This window comes from Eupeodes corollae, chromosome 2 (assembly GCF_945859685.1).
Source record: "Eupeodes corollae chromosome 2, idEupCoro1.1, whole genome shotgun sequence".
Classification (NCBI taxonomy): domain Eukaryota; kingdom Metazoa; phylum Arthropoda; class Insecta; order Diptera; family Syrphidae; genus Eupeodes; species Eupeodes corollae.
In genome coordinates this window covers 137,998,029-138,020,326 of record NC_079148.1, presented here as the reverse complement: position 1 = coordinate 138,020,326, position 22,298 = coordinate 137,998,029, and the positions used below count along the sequence as shown (strand labels likewise).

Sequence of the window (22,298 nt, the reverse complement as noted above, 5' to 3'; positions counted from 1 at the left end):
ACGCACTGCTTCGACATTCACATTTGAACGGCTTGTTTTTAGGCGACCAGTGTGTTTGGCGTCTATAACGGATCCAGTCTCCATGAATTTTTCAATTAATCTCTTCACAGTTGACGAAGTTAAAACACTATTCCGACCATATTTTGTATGAAATTTTCGAACTGCAGCCGCCAAGCTTTCACTATTTTTGAAATATTCTTTAATAATGAAGACACGTTGTTCTATCGTGTAACGCTCCAATTTTAATAACCCTATACTGTTAGCTGTCAAATTGCTTTTTTTCAGGGTTGCCAACACTTCACTGCAAAAATGGCGGCAAATTCAAATCTTGCGTTAATTTTGGGACACCCTTTACATATTTGAATGCGTCCTTATTCAAACGATAAAGAAGCTTGAACCTGGCAAATATTTTAGGAGTTTTTTTTAATACTAGATGGAAAGGATTTCACTTTACTTACGTTGAACTTGGAATGCTCATTGGGTTCGATGAATCTCTGAAAACTCTTCTTTTTATACGCATTTCCTCTTCTTCGTTAGTTTGGGATTCATCTTCGCTTTCAAGGAAATAATCGCAGTGAAAAAACATTTTATAGAATTTATGCAAATTAAATTTATTTTTGAAACTTCCTCGAATTTATTTTTATTTTGACATTTGTTAATAGGAGTAAAGTTAGTTGCTCCTTTAAAAAATTATCATTTTTCGTTTTTGCCTAGCAACTTTTTTTGCTTTCTATTTTCGTATCTTATAATCGCTCTTCGCCATGACTTTCGTTTCTTCGAGTTTCGTTTTTTCTGCCGTTCGTTTCGTATTTCATATTATGGCGCTTCATGGACGACAACGACCCTAAACAAACTTCAAAGTTAGTGAAGTATGCCTTAGAGGTGAATAAAATCGATGTTTTGAAGTGGCCAGCACAATCACCCGATCTTAACCTGATCGAGAATTTGTGGAATGATGTTGAACATTACATTGAGCAAAAAAACAACCAATTTAACACTATTGTGGCAGGAGATTCAAAGATTGATGAAGTACTATGAAAACATAGTGCTTTGTATATGTAATGTAAAAAAATATAACTAATTTCGTAATAAGAAAACAAATTGAAAATTAAATGATTATTATTTTTTTTGAACAAGTGTGCTAAATTCTTGTCCACCTTCTTTTTTATGAAAAATAAAATAATTCACACTAGAATACCTCTCATTTAACGTTGTACATCGAAGGAATACTTACAAACCTCTTTATAGTTTAATCTTTAAAAAACATTAGAATATAATATTCAATAAGTTTGTTGTTTCATTTATTTATTATTCACACTAATATATTTCTTTTTTTTTAAATACATAACCCAGATCCACTTCATGAGAGTAACATTATTTTCTTAATGTATGTATATATTTATGTAGATTCAAATTATTTGTCTTTCTTCTTTAATGAATTCATTAATTAATTTTATTTTATATTAATTAATAAATCATTTGGTTATACAATTTATTATAATCAAAAATCATCAATAAAGACACATACAACATTAGTTATGTTAATGTATGGTATTTATTATTATTTTTATTTATATAATTATTATTATTATTAGAAAAAGACATTATTTTACATTTTGTGTTTTTGTTTTTTTGTTTGTTTTTAATTTTCCAAAAAATGGTTTATATAATACATTATCATTATAATTTTGATCACATTTAAAGCTATCAATGTATAGCATAGAAAAAAAGCTAAAATCTATAAAGACGATTTGGGTTTTTCTTTTGTGTGGTTATGTGCTTCTTTACAGTGATAATTATATGAATTATAGTTAAAAATGTTTAGAAAAATTAAATAAAGAATAAAATCAAAGTATATAATATAAGATATAACAGGAAGGCATTTTTTTAAATTTATTATTTATATTTTTTTTTATGATAAATATACATTTCTGTTATTTATAAAAACACGTTTCTTTAAAAGTTGTAAAAAGACACTTAGAATTTGTTATGAGTGATAAACATAAACATTTCCTCACAACATCATTAAAAATATAAATATTTAATTTCATTTGAAAAAGAAAGATTTAAAACTAAATTTTATGGTAAAACAAAAAAATAAATTCAAACTGATTTTATGAGTTAATGTGAAATTAAAATTAAAAAAAAAAGTTAACTTTAATTTAGTGCAACAGTTACGTGTGATATTTTATTGTTGTCTTGTTTGTTTTATGGTTTGTGTGTTTATTTCACAAAATCAAAACAATACACACACACACATTCACTTTCTTATAATTTTATAACAAACAATTTATTTTATTTTTGTTTTATTATTTTTAATATAAATTGTATAAAAATAGTAAATATATATAAACAAAAGTAAAAGCTTTTACAAATTTAATTGTTTCAAACAAATACATCATACATTAAAATAGTCTTACGATAACTGCTTTTTTAATTTTATTTGTTTCTGGTGTTTGTTTTTTAATTATTATATAAATACAAAATGAAATAAAATTAAGCCCGACAAATATCAGAACATAATTGGCTTATCTTTACACTGGTCTATCACGTAATGAGTGAATCGTTTCAGGAACTTCGGATATTCTCGTTTGTATATTGCTCGTAGTGCTGATGCTGGGGCCCAACCGCCGGGATTTACTGAAAAGTTAATTGATAAGGTTTTGAACATATTTTCTGGTAAAAAAGGCTTGTTTTATAATAAGACATATTTCATCAATTTACTGCTCTTTAGTTCGAAAGAATAGCTATTAGTGTGGACTTTTAAATTTACTTCTTAATAAAATTCTAATACCTAATTCAGCTTTTGTCAAAATTTATTGATATCCCAAAAAAACAAGGGTTTTTACCTTGGAATGGGAGATAAGTAAGCTAAATATGTCTATACCTTCCTTTTGATGTTCTAAACATTCTACTGTTCGTTAGTTATGGGCCGCTTAAGTTCGCGAAAACGGAATCATTTCCGAATCTTTAGCTTCAATGGTATTAAGACTTTTATCAAAATAAAATTTGTCAAGCATACAATTTGTTACAATTTTCAAACCAAATATTTTCCATACACTCAACTGTTCCAGATATAGTGGGCAGAAAGTGATAATGGCTCCGAAATTTTAATATAGTACGTAGTATCCGTGGCGTGATGTTCGGTGTGTAGAACTGTAATGCTATTCAACATGTTTATGAAAAACAACAAAGCAGGCATCGCTCTCATCAGTGAAACTAACGAAGCTACAGCAGTCCAGATAGATCTAGGACAAGGAGAAAAGTTGACAGTAATCGGCGTTTAGTTCAAATGCGGTTCCTATAAAGTATACATCCATGGCGACCTCAACATACTCAACAGTGTCTTAAAGCAAACAACTTACGGGCTAATTGGTGGTGACTTCAATGCAAGACACCACATGTGGCAGGATACCGCTATCAGTTCTGAAGGCAAAGCCATCGTGGACTGGTTGGACCTTTACAGCGATGAACATTCTTCGGTTTTAGTGTCGCAAGCAAAGCCAACCTTTTCAAGAACTCCATCAACTTTAAATTTTTTCCTATAAACTTCTTATTTTATTTATGTATATTCTTCCAAAAATCAGGAACTTCACTTGCTCAACAGTGCCCAGCGACTCTGACCACGAAGCAGTTCTGCTTTCGATAAAACTCAACCAGCCAGCCATTTTAACAGCGAGACATTTCTAACTACAGACCCGTATCTCTCCTGAGATCAGCAAACTCCTGGAGAAACTTATATTAAGGAAACTGAAAAAATTCTGCTGTGAGAACAATATAATTCCTGACATGCAGTTTGGTTTATGGGAAAAACACTCGACGCTGTATACTTTAATGAAGTTTCAACACGACGTCACCACAGCTCTTAATAGCCATAGTGTCACCGTTGGATGCCTTTTGGACATTGAGAAAGCGTTTAATAGCGTATGGATTGAAGGCCTCATCCATAAACTTCACCAATCGCACTAGTAAGAATAATTTTTTCTTTTCTCTCTTCTAGAAAATTGTATGTTCAAATTGGAGAGTTGGCCAAGGATCGAAGCTCGGCCCGCTTCTGTACAACATCCTGACATCTGACCAACCTACCCCCGTCAACTGCGAGAACGCCGATGATTTCTTGACCTACTGCTTCTCAATGTCACCACATATAGCCGTGAAGAAAGTAAAAGCACACATCCGCCGTCTCTTTGATTTCTACCATAAATAGGGTATTAAAATCAACGCAGCAAAGTCGGAACTCATCTGCTTCAGAAGGCCGTCAACTGTCGTCCGTAGAGGTTCTCAAAAAGCGACAATATGCAGAAACTTGAAGTTGAAACTCCCAGATGGATCGTCACTTTCAGCCAAGAGGACTGTCCAGTACCTGGGAGTTTATTTCCACGAGCTGTTAAAGTTAAAAACGCATGTCCAGAAAGTTCTTAGGAAAGCCAGCTGGGCCTTTAATCGTGAACATCCATTGATGAAGAAGAACAATTGACTAAGTCAACTGACCAAGATCCCGATGATGATAACATAATCCAAGACAACAACGAAGAAGCCGTTGCATTGTACGCTGCCCCGTGTCAGCCCACCAACGTGGCTAAACATGCCAAAAACTGTCCAACTAATCAACAAATCCAACAAATGACAACACGGAAGGAACACCCCGAGGATAACCGACTTTTATTTTTAGAACACCACAATATTTAAATTTAACCTTAAGCCAATATATAAAGTTAGGCCCCCTATGTGCCAACAATCTATTTTATTCTTAGACAATGTATCTATTTAATCTGAAGACTATCCAAAGTTCAATAAAAAATCTTGAATCTTGAGTCTTGAAAACTGTAATGCTAGAGGTTCAATCCATGCCTTTAGCACGTAAAGTTTTATTTCACAGGTACTTGCGAGGAATTGACAAATTTTCCAAGAGAATCTTGACTTTCACGAGCGTGGCAAAATTTGTCTTTATTTTGAAGGCAATAATTCAACGTTCACGAATAATAATCTGACGATTTTCGGAGGCCGAAGTAAGGAAAAATAATCGATAAAGTTTAATGCGTGCATGTACATGATGCCGGTTTACCCCTTCCCGCGTTTCTATCCCTATCTGACTCTTTATCTATCTATGACATTGCATGCTTGTGGAGTAATGGCCATAAAGCTAAAATTATTGATCTTTTACCAACGGACTATGGGTGGAGAGTTTCGAAGATTAATACCAAATGATCTGGTTTGCGGGTAATCAATTGCCAAAAGCATATGATATTTTTGAGGATACTCCAGAATTAGGTTTATTTTTCTTTTGCTATGATTGAAGAAATCGTTATTCACGAAGAAAAATTTCGTTTCATACTCTCATGATTTTTTGTTACAGATACACAATCTGGGGATGAAATCGAGCCAGAAGAGGAAGATGATTCCACCCACGAAGATGATGATTGAAAAAATAATCCTCAAAAAAATTTACATTTTTTATACTTATTTTCTCATAAATAAAAGTTTTGTACTTCAAAGAATATGTACTGTTTTCTTTGCATTCAAATTTTTCAACTCTTAATTTTGTTAAGTTAGAAGATTTGAAAAAATACAAAAAAAAATCTTTTCATTGTCAGATTAGGCGAATCCCTCAAGATAATCGTCAGATTATGAGACAGCACGTTTAGGGTATAAAAATGAACCATACATATCTTAATCTGAAGGGCTCAAGTATTCCAAAATGGCGATTTTTTTTGAAAATTCTAATAATGGCCGCGAGTTTGGGTGAAATCCAAATCGTCAGATTATTACATAAGAGTCTTCTTTTAGGTTCACTTAACATCCCCTTTGAAAATTTGACGCGGTCGATTACATTTTTTTTTTCGGTAGGACCACCACAATGAGATTAATGTACGTATATATTCAAAAATACGAAGGACATGAATGCTAATAATGTCTGAAGCCCTCGAGTATGTCCATGTAACTGTTTTTTTTTACATTTTTGAAAATTTATACTTGCTCCCCCACCGATGAAAGTCTATATATGATATGGCATTTAAGCTTCGTAATCCAATAGGTCTCTTTGACGCTCGAGTAAATCCCGATTTAGCACCCTGGGCTACTATAACAAGATTGTATCTTTTTACACAATGTTTCGAACACTAAAAGGAAGACATGCACAAATTTTCAGCCTACAATCTTTTATTTCGAGGTTAACCCTTTCTTCGAACTATTTTTCTGGACTATTATGATGAAGGTTTGAAGCCGTTGGGCTTTTGCTACTTACCAACTGAGCAATATGTTATTTTACAGGTCAGGTCATCTCTTGTAAGTTTATCGTTCTTTGTTTTTCCAGGTGTTAAATTTGTTTGACATACAAGAATGACTGTAAGGAATATCCGAATGCATTTACCAGTATTGGGCTTTAAGTAAAAACGAAATTCAATTGTTAATACAAAATTAATTTAAAACTAAATTTTAAAACTCTTTACCGGGTAACCAACTCGTTCGGTTGAATTATTACAAACAATCCAAACATCTGTTGCATCTTTTTCCAAATTATCTGTGATTTTCCTCATGTGCGACCAGAATAATGCATCCCTCTGATTTGCGGGCCATACTCGTTTGTGTGTTTGCAAGAATACTAAAGTTTCTGGAGAGATTTTCTCCAAAATTGTGCAGTCTTCCAATGTTGCTATTAGAAAAGAAAATAATTTTAATTTATTTTGTTGTCCACTCAAAAGCGAATTTCATTAATGTCAACTTACTTTCCCAATCATTTCGGAACTCTGGCATAAAGAAATAATGACACATCTCTCGGGCAGTTACACCTTTGACAACATGACAAGCTTTCAATGGATCCATAACCATTCCATTAACTTCTTCTTCGCGTTTGTACATTTTCATTTCACCTTCATCGGCAAATATTTGCCAACCATTACCACCTTGGCCAACACCCTCCCGGGCATAGTGAAGTTGTTCTTTGCACACTCGATCAATCTGTCAATTTAAAAAACCATTAGTTATCAATTTATATTTTATAATTGGAATCGAAAGTAGATATCGTAGCAGGTAGAAGAAGTAAGGAAATAGAAAATCAATTATATGTACAACTCACTTCTGGCCAAAGTTCATGCTGTCTAGCAATGGTCCCTGTTCCGAATTCATCTTGTCCATCTTCGGTTTCATTTTGCGCCTGATGGGGTACATTTACCAGGGTTTGTGATAACTGCGATTGCAGTTTCAATTTAACTCTCAATTGCATGTCCTCTTCGATTCGATCCAGGCCAGTTTCAACAGCATCAAAGAATTCATCTTCTGGTAGAGTAGAATTGGGTCCTTCCTGTCGATTGCAAAATTTTATTGAATTCATTTTTTGATTTTTCTTAATTATTTGAATGGAAAGGAAGTCACGAAGTGTTATTTGGTTGAAGTAGATTCTAGTATTGATTAGACATTTGATACGAGTTGGGAGTTTACAGTGATTACTTTTTAAATGCAATCATTGAGTGCAACTGAATTGAGATTAACATTTTGTTTATTTGATAAAATGTTTTTTATTTTTTAATTGGTTTAAATAATGAAACCACGAATATGTACCGACATGTTGACAATTATTGAGTGAATAGATTATTATTGTTTTTGAACGAATGTAAACTGACAATGTGCGAGGAATAAAAAACATTGAAGTTAAATGTAAAGCTGGGAACTATATTGGACATTGTTTTAGTGACCATTATTTCCTGTTTCTTATCTTTTCTCTACTCTTTCTAAAATCTCTAAACAGCAAATAATACAAAATGATTGAGACGAGAGGTTTCTATAATTTTCATAGTTTTAAATATAATATGATTAAAGTACGAAAAAAGCAACAGCATTAAGGATTCTTTAAGTAAGCCATAACACTATTCGTCAAAATTACGGCTTTAACATTGGCAAGAAGTCTTGAGCTATAGATGCATCAACGAGCGCGTCATGACCATCCGCATCAAGGCTAAATTCGGCAACATTAGCCTGATATGCGCACACGCCATGGTAGCCAGTACGCGTTTTCCAAACCTCAACATCCACAAAGAAACTTGGAGGTCTCCAGATCAATCTACCGTCAACCAGATTGACCATATTGCGATCGACGCCAGACATGCTTCCAGGATCATGGATGTCCGCACTTTCCGAGGAGCTAACATCGACTCGGACCACTACCTCGTTGTAGCCAAGGTAGCACTTCTGATTTCTAGACCCAAGGCAAAACAGGGAGGTGCTGGGAGAAGGTACAACTTCGAACGGCTACAATCGCCAGAGATCGTCAAATCCTTTTCCGACCGAGTTACAAGTAACCTCTCTCGAAGTTCTCTGCCGCCAACACAATGTATCGAAAACCAGTGGCAATATTGCCAAGATGCAATCAAAGAAGCCGCCTCTGATGTGCTGGGTTTCAAACAGCCACCAACAAGGAACCCCTGGTTTGATGAGGAATTTCGGCAGACAAATGCAGCCAAACAACAGACACGCAAAGTGGCGCTGCATAAAAGGACGAGAGCTGCTCATGAGCTCTATGAGCAGAAGAGGCGAGACGAACACCGACTTCTCAGAAGGAAAACGAGAGGGCATGAGAAGCGTGCGGTCAAACATGTTGAGAGGTTTAAAAGCAGGAATGAAGTTCGAAAGTTGTATGAACAGGTGAAACGAAATTCACAGGTACATAAACCTAGAACCGAAGGCTGCACAGACGAAAGTGGAAACATCATAGTGGAACCGCAGTCAATGCTGAGGATTTGGAAGGACCACTTCTGCAGACTATATAACGGCGACGACGAACCGAATTCCGCTGTCAGACAGGATGATCCACTCAACATAGACGACGAAAGCTAATATAACAGCATCTACAGGGACGAGCTGTATGTAGAGCCATTTCTGGTTTTGGCATCCCTGCCGTCAGTTTGTGCAGAATGACCATGGAGAATTCACATTGCTCCATAAAGGTTGGAAACAACTTAACAGAACCTTTCGATGTCAAAAAAGCTTTTAACAAAGTGATGCGCTGTCATGTGATTTTTTTAACATCGTGCTTGAAAGAATAGTGCAGAGATCACACGTCAACACTAGAGTCACTATCTTTCGAAAGTCTGTCCATTTACTAGCATATGCTGATGACATTGAAATAATCGGAACAACTCAGCGTGATGTCAATGGGACTTTTGTGAGTATTGAGGCAGAGGCGGCAAAAATGGGTTTAACGGTTAATGAGGGCAAAACAAAGTACATGCTGTCGTCAAGAGAGGACATACAACACCGACGTCTTGGTCAAAACGTCACCATCGGCAGACGTAACTTTGAAATAGTCAAGGACTTCGTCTAACTAAGCTCCGCTGTAATCGCAGAAAACAATACCAGCACTGAGATGAAACTCAGAATAACTCTTGCTAACCGCTGTTTCTTTGGACTAAGAAAGCAATTGAGTGGTAAAGTCCTCTCTCGAGGGACCAAAGTGTTAATATATAAGACCCTTATCATCCCCGTCCGGCTATACGGTGCAGAAGCAAGGCTATGACAAAAGCGGATGAAAGCACCTTGGGTCGGTTTGAGAGAAAAGTTCTTCGTGTGATCTACGGTCCCGTATGCATCGAAGGGAAGTCTAGGAGAAGATGGAACGACGAGCTAGGTCACTTAGAGCGCATGGAAACCAATGCTTCGGCCCGGAAAGTCTTCGAATCCTCACACACAGGAGAGCGCAGTAGAGGAAGACCGCGAATCAGGTGAACACACAAGTGGAAAGTGACCTCACCCAACTTGGAGCGCGAAACTGGAGACATCTAGCTTGGGACAGAGCTAGATGGAGAAGTTTGTTGGATGAGGCCCTAGTTCATACAGGACTGTTGCGCCACCTTAAGTAAGTAAAGTAAAATGTTAAACTGGAAACTATAATGAACATAGTTTTGGTGACCATAATTTCGTTTCTTATCTTTTATATCCTCTTATAAAAATCCCTTAGCAGCAAACAATACAAAGTGATGGAGACAAGAGTTAACTATAATTTTCAAGGTTTTAGAAATACGATATAATATGATTAAAGTAGGAAAAAAGCAACAGCATTAAGGATTCTTTAAGTAAGCCACACTATTCGTCAAAATTACGTTTCCTTTTTTGTCAATCAAACACATTAATACTTTTTTTAAAGCATTAAGTTGTTCTTGAACTTAAACCTCATCTTATAAATTTTCTATAACAGCGGGTTTTTTAAATATCTATGCCCCCTTAAAAATTCTAAAGCCAAATAAAAACGGTGTTTTTAAGAATAAAGTACAACACGACATAGTCCTTAACAATACATTTTGTGATGCTTTTTTAAAGAATGTACAAATCTTTTGAGTCTTCATTTGACTCCATGTGATAGTTTGAGAAATCTTGCATTTATTGCTTTGATGATTTTTAAAAATACATTTTGAAGGTAACTTTTAGTTCTGACTTTTTAATTTTTTCCAATATATTTTAAAAACTTAATGATGTAGCCTTGTTTAGAGGACAGATTCGTTACAAAAACAAGGATTAATTTCAAACCGTTTATTCGGTTTAAACCCGTTTAAGCATAGGAGTGCAGAGTTTCTTTAAGATGTTTGCGAAAAAAGTTGAAAACAAACAACTTATAAATATTTTTTGAAAATTGTATGATTTTCAAATTGTGCAAATTCATTTTGAAAATCATGTTTTTTTTTTTTTTTTAATATTCATACATTAATAAGCTACGCCACACGGTGGCCCGTTTTGACTTTTTTGGTTGCAAAAATCATATCTCCTTAACGAATAAAGATATTGCTTAAATTTTTTTATCTTGAAGGAAATTTCCAAGGCTTTAAAAATTGTGACTTTCAAAAACACTGTTTCAGAAATTAGTGTTAAAATACGAAGTTTCAACAAAGGTGATAAACATAGCTGTATTTTAATATGCAATCGTCAAAATCAATTTTTTAAGTAATCTGAGTGAATTAAAACAGTAGAGAAAAAAGAAAAAGGACCAATTCGAGTGAAATATGGGAAAAAAAGTATTTTTTTTGTAATTTTAAGGCATTTTTTTTTATTTTTCAGTATTCAAGAGTACATAATATATTTTGGTGATATATCAAAAGTCAAACAGTGGACACAGAAATAAAGACAAAACAAATGAATATATAAACACTAAATTTCTTGAAAACTATCATTTAACTCCGAGGAAATGTGTAATAAACTCAACATTTCTGGAGAGTATCGTTCTTTCTGATCTTTCTGGCTTCTAACATGCTTTAAGGAAGCAATAAGTGGATCCGAAGAGGTTGCAAGCGTGATAAATGGGTCCTCATTCTGCCGAATCCTTTAAACTTTACAAGTTTTGTGATATCGATATTTCTTGTAGTCTTTATTTTTGCATTCCTGGGCTTCTTCTGACTGTTCTCCAAGTGGTAATGATTGATATTCAATGATATTTTGACTATGAACCAATATTTTGTGTAAAGTAGGTGTGAGTAGTTTTTCAAAATACTTTTGTATTAAAAGCTGTGCCGTTTTCATAGTATACTCCCCAAATTTAACTACATTCACTAGTTCTCTGCAATTCAAAACGTTCGATATTACTTTGAGCCTCACTACAACTTCTCCATTGACTCCAGTTATTCGAGCGGTTGCATCTGACTGTTCCAAAAGTCTTCTTGCAATGTTTCTATCATTAGTGTTTCGAAACCCTTGCTTTGGTGTATTCACATCACGGCCAAGCTCATCGCGAAAACGCTTTTGGATCTCTTGATTTTTTGATAAGAAAGTCATTCTGCATTCTTTTTGAAGTTATTTCTCGATCTTTTGGCTACTATCTATTTTTGATTAAGGTTGTAATAAAATTGTTTTAATATGATTGCCAAGACATTTGATCTGGTAGTTGGTACTCACTTTCTGCGACAAATATATTATATACTCATTACAAATGCTAGCATTGACAATAAGTTCAAACAGTTGATCTTTTGACTTATGTTAAGAAATATATACGGATTCTAAATCAGTTGAGATTTTATAGCAGCCTCTTTGAATCTTTTTTTCTATAGAATTTGAAGTCGAAAAGTGTGCAAAATGTAGTGTTTCCAAAAAACATTAAATTAAACAACTTAAAAATATGTTTTTTTCTTAATTATCGATCTAAATAATGGCAAAGCATATTATGAAAACAAAAATGAAAAGAGTTTCGAAGCCCTTTTTTCTAGTTTTTACAATCAGAGTTAAGAAAAAAAATGAAAAAAATGAAACAAAATTATCATCATAAAAAATCTTCAACTTTGGCCTGCTCTATAACGCACACCAATAACCCAAATTGAATAATTTTTTCGATTACTCGATCTTCAAATATTTGTAATTTCAGTGAACTAAAAAGTTTTGCTTTATAGACCCACTCGAAAAATGAATATTGCGAGCAGTTTTGCATTTGCCAATGTGCGCCAGTAAACAAAACTGCGTAATTGGAGTGATGATAATCCTCAAGTGCATTCTGAGACACTTCAAAATCCACAAAAATTGACTGTTCTTTATGTATTAGGGGAATAATCGGTCACTTCTTTAAAAACTATGCTTACCAAATTGTTCTAGTCAATTGTGAATGCTTCCTTTAACAACTATGAAATACAGAAACAACGTTTTCAACAAAATCAAACGATTGAATACTTGATTTACAAAATTCGCTTCGTCTTTGTCAATATGTGAGAAATAATATTGAAAAAACTAGTCGCAAATTGAATATCAGGTTTTGTCTACATCCGAGCCAGCCGTAGTGGTCAAATGCCAGAAATCAAGAAGGTTACTTCTAAACGCTTGGTTGTAAAACATCTCATGAAAAGCTTAACTGAAAAACTTTTTCCTAGCATTTCTCGTTCAGAAGTTAAAGCCAAAAATGGGAATTTTCGACAAAAAAATCTTCATGTTCACGTGGTATTTTGTATCACTTCGTATTCAAAGTCTGTACCAATAGTTAATTGGTATTTGAATTATTCTTGAGATTCAAGAATTCCATGTCTATTAAAGTGGCGAGCAAAATAATAGCAGAGCAATAGGCAAGAACCTATAATTTTTCTTTAATCAATAACACAGCCACTTTTTCGCAACTCTACTGTATTTTGGTACTCAGAGTAATTATGTTGGTGCAAGTGATAATTAAACGGTAAATTCTAATTGCTGTGTTTAAATGGCGCTTTGTGTAGTGTGATTCATTATTTTAGTCGAGCAAAATAATAGCAGTGATTGACAAATTTAATTTAATTGATTGTGTTTTAATTTGACTTTTGACTTCAAGAGTGATAAAAAGGAAGTCATGTTATTCTATTTTATACTTCCATTAAAATTGTAATAAAATTATTGAATTTATGAATTTAAAGTGGGTCTCCAGTATGGAGAGGCGGGAAATTATAAAAAGCTTGTTTTGGAAGGCAAAATGTATAAAAAGATTCAAGAACTTCTTGGCTGTTCGGCGAAAATAATACGGAACGCCATAACCTTTTGAAGAAAAAGCAGAAACGAGGGGACTGAAACAATCTTTTACACCATCTTTTAAAAAACGTGTAGTTCGCTTTTCAAGGAATAATCCTACAGCAGCAGCTACAGAGATTGCAGGGGAGCTTGAGGTTCCATGCGGTGTGCATCTGGTGAGGAGAATACTAAGGAAGCATAACCTAAATGCTCGCCAGCAGAGCAGCCAGGCAATGGTTCCAAGATAATAGGATTGAGGTCATGGAGTGGCCTGCACAGTCTCCTGACATCAATCCCATCGAGAATCTTTGGGCAGATATTAAAAAAGATCTATTCAAGGCAAAACCAAAAAATAACAGGGAGCAGGCTTGGCAATCAATAAAACCATCAAGGTGTCAGGGACTTGTGGAGTCAATAAAACGTCGCTGTGAAGCAATTGTTAAAAATAATGGTCATGCTAACAAATACTGGCTTTTATTAAATAAAATACCGTTGAAAAAAAAATTGTATGACTAGACTGTAGGTTTTCGAAAACAATAAGAAGGTTTTTGGTTGTAGGTTGTAACAGAAGACGACATGAATAATAATTCACTATTAACTCAAAAGCACTTGGTTATCAATACAAAATTAAGGTATACTGTGCGTACAAAAAAGGCTTATATTTTAATACCATAATACTCGTATTTTCAGTCGTAAGAATATAAGTTCACTTCGTTTTTTTTCTAAAATCGTGACCACGTCTTTGGTAGATAATATGATTATTATAAATGAGATAATAAGACAGTCATCGTCTCATTACAAAATCGTAAGGCATTCTTTAGTAAATATTAATGATGGTTCGTCCATTTACAATTTCTCTCTGACGTTAATGCCTTCCTCAAAAGGACTTGATTTTCATAATGAATCTTTCTAATTTGTTTTCCCCAAAAGGTTTCTTCATTAATAATTCTTATAGATATTCCATAATTACATAACACAAATATTTTATTTTACTTAAGGAATAAACGATTGATAACATAAGCTTTGTAACTATATTTACGAGTTTAATTTCCAGGCATTAACATTTTAAGAAGAATCTAAAACAAACTTAGAACTGTTTTTTATAGGCACATTACCATCAAAAGAAGAATTTTCAAATCAATAAAAATAAAATATTGTGCGTGTAACTTCAAAAGAAAAATGTATAAATTTTCCTAACTTTTTATGGCTTCCTATCCGGTGTAACCCACCTGTTATTTTCTGATTCGAATGCAAATAAAGCAGACGCTGACGATGAATAAAAATTCTAGCTTTACTGTAGACGTAAAGAGAAAAATAAAAAACTTGGTCGTAGATATATGTACATATTCGTATTTTTAGCGGACGTGATTGTATTTTTCGATAGTACAATAAATCAAAAAAAAAGAAATATTAAACATTTGCATGTTGAATTTATTTAATTAGTTTTTTTATCGACTATACAAAAAATGATAAGCATTTTATCAACTAGAATTCAAAAAGAATATCTGCATAATGTAATTTTTTAACTTACGTGTTTTGATACATCTATTTTCATTTTTATGGGAGGACGTAACGTAATTAAGTGTGATTGACACTTCTCTTACTATCTTATGTAATAACGTGGAACTAATTTAGATAAGAATTATATATTAATTGGCTCGACCAAATTAGGAGAGGAACGCGATAAATTTTAAAGTACCTTGTACTTTACATATGGATACGTTTTTTTAAACTGTTTTAACCAAGTTAAGAATTCAATTAAATACGTTAAATAACTGTCAAAAATATTAAGACATCAAGGGCAACCCATGAAAACCGATCTTTGACTATTTAAATCTTGATGCTTTGCTTTGGAAATCGATATACATGTGAGCAAGTAGCTTAATTGTGTTTTTAATAAAAAAATTGATCTACCGGGCCAATGGAACATAATTGAAAACAGATCTCTCAAAGAATTTTAGAACCTGTGATTTGATTTTAAATAAAAATAAACAAGTTTAACTTGTCAATGAAACATGAGATAGGAAAAAAATACCTTTTTGACGTACTTAAGTCAAAAGTAAATTGATTGATTTTACTACCAAAACCTATCATAAGAAAGATCTCACAGTAAAGTGAGTTTTTAAAGCTTATCAACCAGCTACTGTATTGGCTACTAGGTAGTCACGATGAAAAGCTTATTTGTGTTTACTTTCAACTGAAAGTACAGGGTGCGCCAGAGAAACTAAAGTACTTCAGTTATTGTTTTAATTTTTTTTTTATTCGAAAATACAATATCCCAATTTTTTGTATGCAGTCTTAAAAATGACATCGGATAAATGGCGACCCCCATTGCGCATACACTGATGAAGTCGATTTTTGAAATTCGTATCCACTCTTCGCAGCATATCAATCGGTATGTTGGCAATGGCGTCGCGAATGTTGTTCTTGAGGTTTGCTATGGTCCGTGGTCGATCGACATAAACCAGGGATTTCAAATAACCCCATAAAAAGAAATCGCATGGAGTCAAATCTGGAGAGCGTGCCGTCCATTGAATATTGCCTCTGAGAGAGATGAGGCGGTCGGGGAAATGTTGTCGCAACAAATTCATTGAGTCTCGTGCTGTGTGTGCTGTGGCTCTATCTTGATGAAACCACACGTTCCTAACGTTCATTTCTTCGAGTCTTGGAAGAAAAAATTCCTCGATCATGTTCCTGTAACGAGCTCTATTCACGGTAACTGCGCGTTCGTTTTCTTCAAAAAATAAGGACCAATTATTCCCATTACCGACATTGCACACCAGACAGTAACTCGCTTACAATTAAGTGGCTTCTGGTGAAGCTCACGCGGATTTACATCACACCAATAACGCATGTTTTGCTTGTTGAAGCAGCGGGAAATGTGGATGTGAGCCTCGTCACTGAAAAAAACGACCGCGTCTTCTGGCAGGTTGTCAATCAGCATTTCACATGAATTTTGACGTGCAACAAAATCGCGTTCAGTTAATTCTTGCACAACAGCCAATTTATAAGGATGAAATTGAAGGTCTTTATGGAGAAATTCCCATAGCAGCTGCGTGTTTGCAAGCCGAACGCCGGGGAGAACGCACAACTGACTACCTCTTTCGATATTTTCCGGAGTTTGATGGTCCGTTGAAGTCCATTTCTGGGTTTAGCGACACTTCTACACTCCCCAAATGAGTAAACCCACGACAGAATCGAATTACGGCCAGGAACCAGTCTGTGAGGAGGAATTTCAAAGCGAGCGCGGAAGGCACGTTGCGTAGCAAGAAGTGAGCGACCGTTAGAAAAGAAGCTCTCAACTGCGAAGGCCCGCTGCTCTCTAGGATGACTGGAAGGAGAAACAAACTTGGGAACTTCCCCCTCCAGATGCGCCTCCTCTTGCCTCTCTACGCGCCCAACTTAGGTACAGCGCGGGAATTTTTTCAAATAAGTAAGTTTCTCTGGCGCACCCTGTAGCATGCAAAAGCCAAATACAGTGAAACCCGGATAAGTGCCTATCGCATAAGTACCTGTTTTTTTAGAACCATCTTTTTGAGGACGTTTTCATAAAAAACTCATTTAAAAAGTACCTATCGCTTAACTACCTTCTCTGCTTAGTTGCCTTTTATTTTGTATACTTAAATTGAAATTTACCTGAAAAAAATCTTTTAAGTACACAATTCAAATCAGCAGAAAGACAAAATCTTCTTTTCATTTAGCGCTTCCTTGTGTTGTATGCTTTAAAATTCAAATATAAAAAAGTAATAATCTTAATCTACTACAATGAGGGAGACTAATTAGGTAGCTGTCACTGTCAAAGTTATTTTGTTTTTTTGTTAAGTTTAAACTGTAAGATTGTTTTCATTTACATTACAAATTTTATTCATAAGAATTGCGAAAAATGCCTGGAAAGGGCCAAAAACTGACTTCACTTTCAATTAAACAAAAACTACAAATCCTCCGCTGACTTCACTTTCAATTTAACAAAAACTACAAATCGTCAAAATCAAGAAAGGAAATTGCTGAACAATTTAAATGCGATGTTTCTACTATTAATCGAGTGGCAAAAAAAAAAAAACAAAACAACGTTGGAAGAAGCTGCACAAACAAACCAAAACTCTTAACGAAAACGTTTGCGAACAAGTTCTAATGAAAAAGTAGAGAAAGCTCTTACTAAATGGTTTGATCAAATGCGATCTCAAAAGGTAATTATCAGTGGAATTCAGTTAACGAACAAGGCTAAAGAGTTTGCTGTTAAATTAAATGAAGACTTTGAGTCAACAAGTGACTCGCTTTGGCGCTAGAAGCCAGGAGAAAATATAAGATACAAGAAAATTCAAGGTGACGTGGCTGACGCAGATGTTTCAGGAGCTGATCTATGTATATCGACGAGAAGTTTTGCCAAGTCTTATTTCCATGTACGAACAATGTAACATCTTTAATGCTGAAGAAAGTCGCCTTTGTTTCAAAGCCTTGCCAAATGGTACTTTAACAAAAAAGGGTAGCACCCCTACAGGTGGAAAAATTGAAAAAAAGTCGACTCACTCTTCTTTTTCTCTGCAATGCCGATGGAACATTCAAAAAAGTATTTACCATTGGAAAACTTAAGAATCCAAGGTGCTTCAAAGGAAATAGAGCATGGATGACGTCTTCTTTTCGGACTAAATTGATTAAATAATTTGATTATGAAATGGTAAGACAAAACAGAAAGGTTTTACTTTTTGTCGACAACGCAGCATGTCACAAGATTGATAAATTAGAGACTGACAATGTTAAAATTGACTTCCTACCAGCAAACACCACTTCGATCTTGTAGCCATTCGATCAAGGCATAATTCGTTGCTTTAAGGTCTATTATCGTCAAATAATATTCCGAAAACAATTGCTGGCAATCGAGGAGGTTTGACAATAAAACAATTTTCCAAATCATTCACAATTCTTAACGCCCTCATAAACGTCAAACGAGCTTGGTGGCTTGTGAAACGTGATGTGATATCAAATTGTTTTCGAGCGGTAAGTCTTATGTTTAAAGATAAGCTAAATTAGTTGTATAGAGACACTTACAGCAATTGACAGTTTAAAACGTCGTCATCTGACAACAGGTAACAATGACGTTTCTGGAAATATCTTCCAAGCAAAACTTTTATTTTACACGATTTTAAGACATTTGGGAGTATTTTTGTACTGAAAAATCTTGTACTCGTCTTTACTTCCCTTTACCAAATTCGGAAGGAAATTTCAGTTTACTAAACAAACCCACTTAATTCCTTTATTAGAAGCCGTTCGATATTTGCATTTTTAATAAGTATTAGGTTTGTTCGTCGTAATCATACATCGTCACACAAACTATAGGTTTTTTTGGGCGAATTAAAAGACGTTCACTAAACAGGATTGTCAGCAATTGACAGTTTGAAACGTCATTGTCTGACAATAGGTTACAATCAAGTTTCTGACAATAGGTTACAATCAAGTTTCTGGCAATATTGTAACACAGGCAACTTGACGATTGTCTGTAATTAGCTTTATCCAATTCAGAAAAAAAATTCACTTTACTAAACAAACCTATTAAATTCCCTTATTACAAGCCGTTCGATATTTTGATTTTTCATTAGAATTAGGTTTGTTCGTTTTACTAAACTCACCCTAAACAAACTAAAGATGTTTTTTTAGGGCGAATTGAATGAGATTGTCACTAATTGACAGTTTTAAACGTCATTCTCTGACAGTAGGAAAAAATCAAGTTTCTGGCAATATTGCAACACATGCATCTTGACGATTGTCTGTACATAGCTTTATCAAATTCGGACACAAATTTCATGTTACTAAACAAACCCATTTAATTCTCTCATTAGAAGGCGGTCGATATTTCGATTTCAATTAGTATTAAGTTTGTTCGTTTAGATCTTACACCGTCATTCTGAACTCATCCTAAACAAACTAAAGATTTTTTTTTGGGGTGAGTTGAATGAAATCCAATATAGAGATTGTCAGCAATTGACTAAGCGTCATCGTCTCACAATAGATTATAATTAAGTTTCTGAAAATATTGTAACAGAAAATTTTGAGTTTACGTGATTGTAAATACTAAAAAATCTTGAAATCGTCTGTACTTAGCTTCATCAAAGTAGGAAGGAAATTTTACGTTATTGAACAAACCCATTAAATTCCCTTATTATAATCCGTTGGATTTTCAATTAGTATAAGGTTTGTTTGTTGAGCTCTTTTATCGTCGCCCTGAACTCACCCTTAACAAACTATAGACCTTACATATGGATACGTTATTTTAAATTGTTTAACCAAGTTAAGAATTCAATTAAATGCCTATATATATAGATATCAAGGGCAACCCATGAAAACCGATCTATTAGTTTTTAAATCTTGATGATTTGCTTTGGAAATCAATATACCATGTGTATTAGAATTATTGACTTATGAGCTTTATTTTACATTGCTTAATTATGTTTTTAATAAAAAAATAAACCTACCGGTCCAATGGAACATGATTGAACTTACATCTCGTAAAAAAATTGATTTTTAATAAACAATAATAATGTGGCAAATAAAGGTGATAAAATGACATATTTAAATCAAAAATGAATTGATTTATTTTTCCAATACCTATTTTAAGTTCTGAGACTAATAGAACGAAGATCTCACAATCAGTGCTTAAAGCTTATTAAATTCCTACTGTATAGGCCAATAGGTAATGGCGAACAGCTTTTTGAAAAGCTAGTAAGACAAGTAGCAGTAGCAGATAAAACTCAAATACTTCTTAATACAAAAATTATCTGTTAATACTTTTGGCAGATTGTTAGGAAAAAATCTTACAATTGCATTTTCTACTTATCTACACAGAAAATTAATGATTATTAATAATAAAAACACTGTCAGCAATAAACAATTTTAAATGCATCGTTGAAATGACATTTCTGGAAATATTGCCACACAAAATTGTAATTTTATACGATTTTAAAACATTTGGGAATATTTTGTTTACTGGAAAATTTTGTAGTCGTCTGAACTCAGCTTTAGCAAATTCGGAAGAAAATTTCACGTTACTAAACAAATCCATTAAATTCCTTCATTAGAAGGCGGTCGATATTTCGATTTTTTATTAGAATTAGGTTTGTTCGTTGTACTGAACTTACCCTAAATAAACTAAACATTTTTTTGGACGAGTTGAATGACACTCCATAAATAGATTATCAGTAATTGACAGTTCTAAGCGTCATCGTCTGACAATAGATTACAATTAAGTTTCTGAAAATATTGCAACACAAAATTGTAAGTCAACGCGATTGTAAATATTGAAAAATCTTGAAATCGTCTGTACTTAGCTTTATCAAATTCGGAAGGAAATTTTACGTTATTGAACAAACCCATTGAATTCCCTCATTAGGAGGCGATCGATATTTCGATTTACAATTAGTATTAAGTTTGTTCGTTTAGATCTTACATCGTCATTCTGAACTCACCCTAAGAAAACTAAATATTTTTTTTTGGGTGAGACATTTAATAAAGAGATTGTCAGCAATTGACAGTTCTAAGCGTTATCGTCTGACAATAGATTGCAATTAAGTTTCTGAAAATATTGTAATAGAAATTGTAAGTTTACGTGATTGTAAATACTGACAATTCTTGCAATCCTCTGTACTCAGCTTTATCAAATTCGGAAGGAAATTTTACGTTATAGAACAAACCCATTAAATTCCCTTGTTAGAAGCCGTTCGATATTTTTAATTAGTATTAGGTTTATTCGTTTTAATCTTACATCGTCACTCTGAACTTACCCTAAACAAACTATAGGTTTTTATAGACGAGTTGAATGACATTCAATAAAGAGATTGTCATCATTTGACAGTTCTAAATGTCATTGCCTAACAATAGGTTATAAACAAGTTTCTGCAATATTGTAACACAGGTATCTTAACAATTTCGGAAGAAAACTTCATGTTACTTAACAAATCCATAAAATTCCCTCATTTAGATCTTACATCGAAATTTTCTGAACTCACCCTAAAAAAACTAAATATTTTTTTGGTTGAGTTCAATGACACTCAATAAAGAGATTGTCAGCAATTGACAGTTCTAAGCGTCATCGTCTGACAATAGATTGCAATTAAGTTTTTGGAAATAATGTAACAGAAAATTGTAAATACCTACTGAAAAATCTTGCAATCGTCTGTACTTAGCTTTATCAAATTCGGAAGGAAATTTCAAGTTACTGAACAAATCAATAAAATTCCCTTATTAGAAGCTGTTCGATTTTCAATTAGTATAAGGTTTGTTTGTTGAGCTCTTTCATCGTTCGCCCTGAACTAACTAATTATAGATTTTGTCTTAGGCGAGAATGACATTACTTTGGGGTGAGTTGAATGAAATCCAATATAGAGATTGTCAGCAATTGACTAAGCGTCATCGTCTCACAATAGATTATAATTAAGTTTCTGAAAATATTGTAACAGAAAATTTTGAGTTTACGTGATTGTAAATACTAAAAAATCTTGAAATCGTCTGTACTTAGCTTCATCAAAGTAGGAAGGAAATTTTACGTTATTGAACAAACCCATTAAATTCCCTTATTATAATCCGTTGGATTTTCAATTAGTATAAGGTTTGTTTGTTGAGCTCTTTTATCGTCGCCCTGAACTCACCCTTAACAAACTATAGACCTTACATATGGATACGTTATTTTAAATTGTTTAACCAAGTTAAGAATTCAATTAAATGCCTATATATATAGATATCAAGGGCAACCCATGAAAACCGATCTATTAGTTTTTAAATCTTGATGATTTGCTTTGGAAATCAATATACCATGTGTATTAGAATTATTGACTTATGAGCTTTATTTTACATTGCTTAATTATGTTTTTAATAAAAAA

The 22,298-nt window shown here is 33.6% G+C and overlaps 1 protein-coding gene across 2 annotated transcripts in view; it reads right to left on the bottom strand.

The window, feature by feature from the left end:
- Window positions 1-1,515: 1,515 nt before the first annotated feature.
- Window positions 1,516-22,298, bottom strand: part of LOC129944550 (ceramide transfer protein) — a 70,404-nt gene continuing 49,621 nt past the window's right edge. For both annotated transcript variants that reach the window (XM_056054070.1, XM_056054071.1), the window contains 5 exons: window positions 7,076-7,300; window positions 6,726-6,957; window positions 6,450-6,652; window positions 6,245-6,380; window positions 1,516-2,640 (listed from right to left, as the gene is read on the bottom strand). In XM_056054070.1, coding sequence (XP_055910045.1) covers window positions 2,513-2,640; window positions 6,245-6,380; window positions 6,450-6,652; window positions 6,726-6,957; window positions 7,076-7,300 — 924 coding nt within the window. In that variant the 3' untranslated portion in view covers window positions 1,516-2,512. The remainder of the gene's footprint in view (window positions 2,641-6,244; window positions 6,381-6,449; window positions 6,653-6,725; window positions 6,958-7,075; window positions 7,301-22,298) is intronic.